Source organism: Malaya genurostris, chromosome 3, assembly GCF_030247185.1.
Source record: "Malaya genurostris strain Urasoe2022 chromosome 3, Malgen_1.1, whole genome shotgun sequence".
Lineage (NCBI taxonomy): Eukaryota > Metazoa > Arthropoda > Insecta > Diptera > Culicidae > Malaya > Malaya genurostris.
The window spans coordinates 182,026,230-182,037,180 of NC_080572.1; the positions used below are offsets into that span (position 1 = coordinate 182,026,230).

General features: G+C 34.4%; 1 protein-coding gene across 1 annotated transcript; it reads right to left on the bottom strand.

Annotated features, from left to right (window-relative positions):
* Positions 1-3,056: 3,056 nt before the first annotated feature.
* On the bottom strand, positions 3,057-4,877 carry LOC131437183 (eukaryotic translation initiation factor eIF1). Its single transcript, XM_058606358.1, has 3 exons — positions 4,651-4,877; positions 3,640-3,797; positions 3,057-3,579 (listed from the first exon to the last, which is right to left on the bottom strand). The coding sequence occupies exons 1-3, from the start codon at positions 4,676-4,678 to the stop codon at positions 3,433-3,435; spliced, it is 333 nt and encodes a 110-aa protein (XP_058462341.1). The 5' UTR covers positions 4,679-4,877; the 3' UTR covers positions 3,057-3,432.
* Between the last annotated feature and the right edge of the window lie 6,074 nt (positions 4,878-10,951).

The following is a 10,951-nucleotide window of genomic DNA, read 5'->3' on the forward strand; positions in this document are numbered from 1 at the left end:
ATTATTTTACAACAACCTTCAGCCGTGCTATATATCGACATTCGATGCTATATTTTGGAGCAACGAAACTTTAATAATAACTAGAAGAGTAATAATCCTATAAGAGTCTAATAATCGCCCTTTTCAGCTTTATAATAGCATTGTAAAAACATGTGTAAATCCGCTGCATTTAATCAAATTTTACACGAATTTTTAAAGCTGAATTAATGTAAAGTTATAATGCGTCGTGGTTACTTGGGTATACATAATTGTGCCTACTTCTCATCCTCCAACGCAATACAAAATCGAACCCGTTTTGTTACAATTTTTACTTGCTTCTGGTCTGCACTTAATTTCGGGTGAAAACTACCAACACAATATAAAATAGTCTACCAACACAATAAAAAATAGTCTAGATGAACAACGTTGAGTCAAATAAACGGTTACCTTCCAGTATCGCGTAAAAGTTAAATATATTATCAACGTAATCCAACGTTATTGTGACGATTCATTTTCAAATATTTTGATGAAATCAGGCATCCCTGCAAGCAGCTGATCGGTGTTGACAAACGAGGGGAAACCAGCCAGTAAAAAAAACTAACAATAACATAACATAACACAAGGGGTTACAGATAGTAAATAGTTAGCGCAGTACAATATAGGTGGAACTAGTGCATCACGAAAAATTCACCCTCATTCTTGTTTACGGCCGTATGCGATACGTTCGAAAGTATAGCCAATTCGTATTCCCGTTTACGTTCGAATCAATCACACTTTTAAACATCGTACATGCATAAAAACAACGCCCATCCAACTTTAAACTATCAGTTCTGTTACAGATTTGAGTTGTAAATAAAAATCTTTGATATCATTTGTTATTTGACTTGTTTTTTTCACTGATTTTGTATCATCATGTTTGCTTACGTCCGTATCGACCATACGACGAACACATGCTTTCGAACGAATGCGAACAAGCCATTCTTGTTTTCACTCGAACGTGTACGTACGCGATTCCTGTGCAAAAGAAGGATCGGTAGCGCAGGTAGTTTTTTAAGGAAGATTGCAAGCATCAAGGAAGTGACGAATGCTACATAATAAATAAATATCGTACTCAGGACCAATTTTATTCAAGTCGGTAAATAAAATTTTCAAATTAAACTTCGTGCAAAGTAAAAAAAAGCATTTGAAATAGCAGTCCGATCAGTAGTATCTGCGAAAAATATGTTGCATTTTTCTTGCAATTTTGTCATGATTTCGATAGCCTACATATTTATTTCATTGGTAAAATCATGCACTTAATATGAAATAAAGCATGTTTACCAATGGCGTATTTTCCATAAAGTACTTAATAGATGCAAAATTGATGCGTAAAAACTTTGAACCTCGCATATATTCAAAGGCTCCCCAGAAAAAAAACAGCATTTTACTATACTGCTTTGCTTTCTAAATGATTTATGCAAAACACAAATTTATGATTTGATTAAAAATTACCTTTAGATTCGAAAATAATTTTGTTAGAGATCGGTTAAACTTATTTCAATGTGTTCGAACGGTTGATTCGCAACATTAAACTGACGAATCGAAACCACGGCATTTCGTCTATTCGTCCGTAAACGGGAATGGGACATTTCGTTCGTACGAATGATGTTCGAATACACGTTTCGTTTGAAACTAAAATGGCATACATTCTAGCGTTTCGCATATGGTAAATCACATGAATTGGACTGATTACATCAAGGCTTAGCATTTATTTTAAAAAGTTTACTGATATTTGAATATTTTGTGGCAAACGAGTCGCGTTCGAATTCATTCGAGTGAAAACAAGAATGGCTTATTCGTATTCGTTCGAAAGTACCCGTTCGTCGTATTGCGGATACGGACGTAAACAAGAATGAGGGTGATTATTTTTATAAGAATTTACTCATACTGTCATGTCTGTTAGTCTGTGGTACAGCATAAGGATATAAGCATCGTTCAATTTCGATTCCAAACCGGTCAAAAGGATACGGTTGTGAATCACTTTTCTGGGATTTCACGAATAATGCCACCGGCCTATAATCCACACCAAATAGTGACATTTTTGGTACCTATCTCTTGCAATGCTTCGGGCTGGTCTTCACTACAGATGCCGTAATTTTGCTTGTTGACGTATCCATTCAACCAGAAATGATCTTTGTCGCTGAATACAATTTTTTGATAAAAAAGTGAGTCTTCCTCACACTTTGCTAACGTCTTTTCGCGATTAAATCTTCAAACAATCAGGGGAATATGCAACTTGATCCAATTACTTCTAAATTGGTGTCCATGTGAATCAATGGAGATTAGTAAATGTGAAAATGTTGTAGATGGAGATAAATCATCAGACAGTTACGTGTTCATAACATTTTATTGTGTTACATATCGATTATACCTATTTAAACGACAAAAGAAATAACAGAAATAGAGTACATGGAAAAGAAAACTGATTCAAAAAATGGACAAAACAATTCTTTTCATAGGGATAAAATCAAAATTACGATTTTCTTGCGTAAAATAAAACAATTTATACAAATTTGCAATGATAGATATGATTTATTATTAAACTAGAAATGTAAGCAGGTTGTTAAACCTTCATCAGCTAATAATTTTGAAAAATTCAAAAAAACGTGTCAAAATACTCGGAAACATTCTAATCATTATGAAGGTAATATCCAAATCATGTGGATAGTGAAAGACCAATTATATATTTGTTTTGTAGGTGGTATTAATTCAGTGAATCATCAACTGTACCTATTTTAACCAACGTCTAGGCTAAATAGAACCACACAAACGAAATTGGTGTCAACTTTCAACGGGCTCACACTTTAATGTGCTTTTTACTGTGCAATAACGGATATTCTAATTAGCTGTACAATACGAAATGAGTCCAACGTGCAATCGAATTTCGGTGACGTGGAAATCACAATCTTCTAGTGGTGAATATCATGGTTGATCAACTTTCAACGTGATTAATATAATTGTTCCGGGTTATCCAGGTCATTTATGAACTTTTATGAATGAGATATTGATTACTTTCTCTGTAGTGAATAGATTTTACGTTTCATTTTACTAACTCATCTGATCAACTCTCATTCGCATCGTTGCGATTTGCAGTTGGCAAACGAAGAACTGAGCGTAGGAGATTGCATTTATTACATACACACATGATTTGTATTTTACTATAAAAAAAAAGCAAGCTGTTTTTACGACTACCACTATTGTTGTTGCTGTCCTTGTTATGAGGGGGTTTTCAATTCAATAACTCTTCCACGAAACAACTACGGTCTCCATTCGCGTCGTATCCTCCTGAGTCCTATCGGTTTGCGCTGTCATCTAAGATTACAATAAAAAGCGAGCCCACACGCACCCACAAACACACGTAAAACAAATGGTGGCCGCTAGTTGCTCTCTTCTTGTTCTGTTGCTAGTGTCCTCTTAGAAACCGTGCACCTTCAACTGATCCGGCTTCGCTAGACCGGACTTTGTAAGCCACTGGCAGATATTTTCACGTTGATCGCCCTGCAACTGAAGAACCTCTCCGTATTCGGGATGCTCAATCACAGTGCCATTGCACGCAAATTCCTAAAAAAAAACATTTCAACCATCTGTGCATCTGGAACTGTCCCTTTCATTTCCTCTTACCTTTTTACATGCCCGCACAATTTTCTTCAAGTCATACTCTGCTGATAGACCCTGGACAGTAGTTAGTGTTTTGCGACCATTTCTCTGCTGGATTCTTATGTGCACGAGACCGTCTTGTACATCATCATCTGCACCCTTTATTGCATCCGCAAATGGGTCTGAATAAAAAAAAAAACAAACATAAACTCATCAATGAAAGCGTCATTCTCGATTGTACTATTGTTTAGTTAGCAATACTGTTCCCTTCCCTCATTACTCAGTCATGCGCGTCACGTGAAAAAAATGATCGATCTCCACAGCGGTTGTAAACTAATATAGTATGAAACATCTTCTAGCTTTCAATTGTCTTGAAGAAGATTAATTTGAATTTCAATCGGAAGCTAGAACAGTTAAATTTAAAAGAAAAACATTACTGAAAAAGCATCGTCGCTTGTCTATACAAAATACCGCTGAACCTTCACACTGAAATTACGATTGTTTAAACTGGCTTGATTCGTAGCAAAATTAAAAAAACACGTAAATTCCAAGACCAAACTTCATTTGTAGACCCCTCGATAGGCACACGAAATATACAAGAGAAAGCGGATATAACAGGAAATGGAATGCATCATCGTACTTTACTCCAAAGAAACCGGAAAGGCCCTCAATCAGTAAAACTTCAGCGGAAGTAATCGATATCGTTTCATCAAAAGAATATTTCGTGTTTTTCGCAACAAATTTAGGGCAAAATCTTAGATGAATATACAGTTTCGGTATTCCAACTAAACGTTCATAACTTTCCAAAACTAGTTTTTCAGAAGCTTCAAACATTGTGAATCAGCTGTACGTTTCGCTGAGTCACAAAAAAGCAACCAAACAAAGGTCCAATTCCTTCGTGTTCAATCAGGCAGTCGAGTATAGGAAACTGCATGATTGCGGCCATCTTGAATATTTTTGTGATTGTAGCAGCGCCCCAGCGACAAATGCTGATTCGAATTTCATTATGAAGAGAAAAAAAATGATGTTACTTACCGAATGTATTTAGATTCTGGATGGACATACGATAAACAAAATTTACTCGGAGAAGAAAACTAAGCTCTGCCTTCGGTGCAGACGATTTCAAAACTAGCTTCCTGCTTTGACACTGTAGTAGAACCGTTCAAGGATATTATAGCTGTTTTTAGTCTGTAGGCGATGATCACACACAAAACGCGTGGCTACTAGCTACCTTGGCTGACCGTAGTTGAATGATGCACGTTTCCCTTTTGTGAATCGTTCGTCAGGTTGAAGGGGGTGAACGGAAGGAGGAAAGAAAACTAGAGGAATAGAAATAATGCCTAAGAAGATGACAGCAATGTCATCAGCGTTGCCAGGTTGCCAGATTTATCTGGCAAATGCCAGATTTATCTGGCAAATGCCAGATTTCTCTCGCTTCGCCAGACACTCAAACTAAACAGATATTTTGCAAAATTTTCCAAATTTTCCCAGATTTTCCAAATTTTTCTAAATTTCCCTAGATTTGTACGGTTTTGGCCTTTATACGATAGGTGGTGAGAACTCTTTCTTTTATTTTTTGCTCACTGAGAATGAAGCCCAGTCGAAATTTTCTTGTCTATAGTAGACCCAGACAAATCCAGATAAATTTTAGTCAGAGACAGATTTTTGATCAAAAGACCTGGCAACTCTGAATGTCATAGAATTCTTGAGCATGAACACGCTCAGAAAAAAATGTTCCTTTAGAGTTTACTACACGTACCCAGAATATTACGGAGTAAGTCGAGGGGAATGGCACTATTTTTATCATGATTACCAATGAAATATTTTCTTCACTTCGCATTTTTCAAGCATCATAGTCCCATATTTCCCATGTTTCCATTCACACAAAAAATGTGTTTCTTAGAGTAGTAGACTTATCAATTGTAATAATTGTGTAATGAAAAATTGTGTATCTGGAAGAGAACTGCTGCTCTAGAGGCGCCATAACCACAGACTAACAGACAGGACACTCAAATTAGATTCTTCAATTATTTTAACGATCATTTCGAATATTCCTTTATTTGGGACTGTACTCACATGTGTCATGATGGCGCCACGTTACCCTATCAAAAACATTCTGTCTGTCATCTAGACTGTGTTTATTTTTTTTCATTTACCAACAGAGTTGCCATTCATACAAAATTACCTGTAATGTATTGATTTGTATACGTCCATGCGAATTTCATGCAGGATACAGATTTAATACATATTGCCAAAACTATATACATAATTGTGCCTACCTCTCATCCTCCAACGCAATTCAGAATCGAACCCGTTTTGTTACAATATTTACTTGCTTCTGGTCTGCCGCCACTCAATTTCGGGTGAAAACTACCAACACAATATAAAATAGATCTATATGAACAACGTTGAGTCAAATAAATGGTTACCTTCTGTGCATTTTATAACTATTAATCGAAAACGGAATCACCCAGAGCGGTACACTTCTTACCTGTAAGGTTGTTCGTGGTGAAATGTGCAAAGCAATTCTGTTACAGCTCGCTTGACCTGGTGCAATGATGTCTACCGCAATTTGTCATGGCATACTATACATTAGTTATTATAAACTCGTTTGCACCCACACACCTTCCAACATCGCGAAGAAGTTAAATATATTATCAACGTAATCCAATAATTTATTCATTTCGATTCATTTTCGAATATTTTGATGAAATCAGGCATCCCTGCAAGCAGCTGATCGCTGTTGACAAACGAGGGGAAACCAACTAGTAAAAAAACTTTTACATAACACAAGGGATGTACAGATAGTAAATATTTCGCGCAGTACAATATAGGTGGAACTAGTGCATCACGAAAAATTATTTTTATAAGAATTTACTCATACTGTCATGTCTGTTAGTCTGTGCCATAACTGTATACACGCAGTGAAATAGAACACATTAGATTCTAATATATTGAGTCTTTAAATCAACTTCAAACAACTGTTTGAATCAAATAAAAATATTTTTGAAATAACATTTGAGTCAAATAAAACTGTTTTTGAATCGAATTTAATGTGGCAATGTATATTAGGTTCAAATATATTGAGATATGGATTCAAATTTCAAAATTTTATTGAAACAAATCAAAAATTTATATGATTCAAATGCTTTTTATAGTACATTAAATGTATTTGAATCAAATATGTTGTTGGATAGATTCAAATGAAAAAAATATGTTAACTCTTGCATTAAACTGAAGCAAATACACTGAGTCTTAGCTTTAAATCTATGGGTGTTGATTGAAATTTTTCGTCATTGAATCAAATGCCAGATATTTTTGATTCTAAACCATTTTCATTAAATCAAACATTGGTACTAGTTGGTTTTGTGATATTTAACACAACTTTTCCTAAGATTTCATTTTTTTACATCATTCAAACGGAAAATGTACGGAAGTAATAACTTTCGAAGCAGTTGACGAATTTAAACTATCTGCACTATTGAAATCGTTTGAATTGTGCGATACTATAGTCAGTGCTTTCATATGAAAGGTAGATTATGAATTATGTATGTAAAGCGAAATTACATTTGCATTCATTCCAGAGAACGGTTTTACAGTTGAGCTTTTATAAATAATTGAACGAAACGAAGAAGAGGAGTCAATACCGCAACCATACTCAGCTGAGCGCACAAAATGCATTCAATTATAAATAAAAAAAAGTACAGGTGTGTAATGTCAGAGACATAACTGGATGTCGTGAATACGAATAAAACTGACACTCTTACTTTATACTTCCGAATATAAATTAGTTGATCGATAGTGTGAATTGTGCAAGTTTTGCCCTTTTACACTACTAGAGTTTGAAACGATACACCTAAACTACAGTACAGATTCGTCGTTTAACATTCAAACGGTCGGGTAGGGATTTTCAACGAATTTATTTTTTCAAAAAATCACAACTCTTGATACTGTTGATTAATTTCGATGCGTCCAGTGTAAAAAAACAGATTTTCTTCTAGTCCATGCTGACTCATACGGAACCGCAGCGGTCCAAAAACACCGGAGTTATTCCATATCGCGTTGTGGTATGTCTGTTCTGCCGTTAGAAGTATGGTATGAAGGTGTCAAAAAGTAGTTGATCAAACAGCTGGAAAGTACTTTGAATTTACATCAAAATCTCGCTAATATGCAGATAAACTAAACTGGAGTTCCCAAATTAGTTTTGAAAGTCTTTTAACAACTTGAAAAGTCCTGAGATGAAATGCCATGTCAAATTTCAAGCACAACTCTATGGGACCACAATCCGGATTTACCAGAATTGGACATTGCATTTTATGAGCTCTAGTAAGTCCTTCACATTTTATACAATTTCCGTTTTAATCCCATACATATAAAATTTTATGTATCAAAAACTTCTAACGGCAGAACAGACATACCCCAACGCGATCTGGAACAACTCCGGTGTTTTTGGACCATTGCGATTCCGTATGAGTCAGCATGGACTAGAAGAAAATCTGCTTTTTTTTGACACTGGACGCATGAAAATTGGTCAGCGGTATCAAGAGTTATGATTTTTTGAAAAAATAAATTCGATGAAAATCCCTACCCGAGCGTTTGAGTGTTAAACATTCTGACACACAAATATAACGAAATAACCAGTATAGTTCCTTGTGATAAAAAAATGGTGGTTCTGAAAAGAACCTTTTATGGGGGCGTTCGTGATGAAGAGTGACGAGTTTAGTTCAAATTCCGATGGATACCATTGACTTCCAATGGATACCGCTGACTTTCGTCTTCTATTTCCAGGATGACCTGTTGTCCGTGATTTTGCAGAATTTTCCACATTGTTGTCCATTTTTCGTTGTATTTTGCTCCAATGCAAACGACCACCAACAGGATGATGTAATCGATCTTCTTCGAAGGGAAACTGGCTCTGCGACCGAAGTCCAAATGCTCCACCTGACGATTGAAGTCCAAATGAAAGCACGACCTAAGCGTTTGATGCTTTATACCACGCAAAATGGTTTCTTTCATTGCCAACTGCTCCACTGGACGACTGAAATCTAAATGAGAGTTGCGAACTGAGCGCTTGAGGTTTTTAACCATGTAGAAAGTGCATTCTCTGAAGCTGCTGGTTGATTAAATCATTCCCACGACGTCTGCTTGCATCCAACGCACAAGAAGTAATGAACGATTTTCGACCACGGTTTCCCTTTTATACGCAGTCAGTTGAAGATATGTGCCTGACTACCTCAAAATCGTCGTCCTTGCGCGAAAAACCCAAGCGAAAGTAAAGAGTTTTCCGCGTTGTTTTCAAATTTTGAGAAAACTTAATTTTTGAGTTGTTTATGGTTATCTCACTCTGTTGAAAATATTATCCTAAATTCCTGATCATATTTTTGATGAAATAGTGAAAAAATTATGTTGCTGCCATTAATACAAGTCGAGATATTCACGATTAAGTTCTGCCCATTCTTCCATGTGGCTAATTTTGAAAAGGCACCCCATAGTAAAGTAAGTCGTATTCACGACAAAATTATTTACAATAACTAGTCAAAAAATTCTTTTTAAATAACAATTTATTGAATTTTAAAAAATCCATCATTGAATCTGCACACAGTCGCACGAAAGCCTTATTTTAGATTAAAGACTAATTTGCTTGAAATCAAATGAAAATTGTATTTGATTCCAAGTAAAATATAATTCAGGTGGAAATGAAATATATTTGAATTCAAAGCACAATATATTTAAATTTAATGTTTCTTTTATTTATTTCTAATAATAATTTGCTTTGATGTAAATATCAAATGTATTTGAATCAAAGGAAAATAAAAATAAACTCTGATTCAAAATAAAATATCGTTGAATTCAAAGTGTAATATATTAAAATTCAAAATAATTTTTTCTGCGTGTAGACTACGATAACGAATATTCACACTTAGATTTTTTCTCGAATCTCGGCAAAACTTTGGAACAGCCAAGTGCTCGGCAAACAATAAAACAACTGAAATTCTTGGTATTTTTAATTGACACATAATTTGCTTTTACAGAAATTTTCGGTTTCGAGAAAACTATAAACTACCGAGATCTTCGTCACTTTTGGAAATAAATTGCCGAAATTATCGGTTTTCAAGCATGTGAGCTAATGCCGAGATTTCAAGCAAATAATAATCAAAATAAAATTTTAACTGGCTAGTCAAAAAATTCTTTTTAAATAACAATTTATTGAATTTTAAAAAATCCATCATTGAATCTGCACACAGTCGCACGAAAGCCTTATTTTAGATTAAAGACTAATTTGCTTGAAATCAAATGAAAATTGTATTTGATTCCAAGTAAAATATAATTCAGGTGGAAATGAAATATATTTGAATTCAAAGCACAATATATTTGAATTTAATGTTTCTTTTATTTATTTCTAATAATAATTTGCTTTGATGTAAATATCAAATGTATTTGAATCAAAGGAAAATAAAAATAAACTCTGATTCAAAATAAAATATCGTTGAATTCAAAGTGTAATATATTAAAATTCAAAATAATTTTTTCTGCGTGTAGACTACGATAACGAATATTCACACTTAGATTTTTTCTCGAATCTCGGCAAAACTTTGGAACAGCCAAGTGCTCGGCAAACAATAAAACAACTGAAATTCTTGGTATTTTTATTTGACACATAATTTGCTTTTACAGAAATTTTCGGTTTCGAGAAAACTATAAACTACCGAGATCTTCGTCACTTTTGGAAATAAATTGCCGAAATGATCGGTTTTCAAGCATGTGAGCTAATGCCGAGATTTCAAGCAAATAATAATCAAAATAAAATTTTAAATATAAAATAAAAATTTCAGTTAAAACAGATACAAATTAAATAAATTTTATTGCTCGGCAAACAATAAAACAACTGAAATTCTTGGTATTTTTATTTGACACATAATTTGCTTTTACAAAGATTTTAGGTTTCGAGAAAACTATAAATTACCGAGATCTTCGTCGCTTTTGGAAACAAATTACCGAAATTATCGGTTTTCAAGCATGTGAGCTAATGCCGAGATTTTAAGCAAATAATAATCGAAATAAATATAAAATAAACATTTCAGTTAAAACAAAGATAAAGGCGCCGAAGAACAATTAAAATAATTGTGATTCATTGTATAGTTCTTCTGCACACTTAAATTTTTTAGCTGAGTCTCGGCAAAAAAATGCCGAGATTCGCACAGCCGAGTAATCCGCAATCATCTCGGCAAAAATAAAATTACTGAGCGTCTCGGCACCCTCAAATTTGACAAACGTCAAATATTGCCGAAATCGTCAGCATAAGATTTACTGTTTGCTCAGTGAAACGTTCACTGAA

Excerpts from the sequence above, each read along its gene's own strand:
- LOC131437183 (XM_058606358.1), bottom strand. The coding sequence starts at position 4,678 with ATGTCCATCCAGAATCTAAATACATTCG. Across the intron at positions 3,798-4,650 it reads CCAGAATCTAAATACATTCG|ACCCATTTGCGGATGCAATA; the intron begins GTAAGTAACATC and ends TTTTTTATTCAG. Across the intron at positions 3,580-3,639 it reads TTGTGCGGGCATGTAAAAAG|GAATTTGCGTGCAATGGCAC; the intron begins GTAAGAGGAAAT and ends GTTTTTTTTTAG.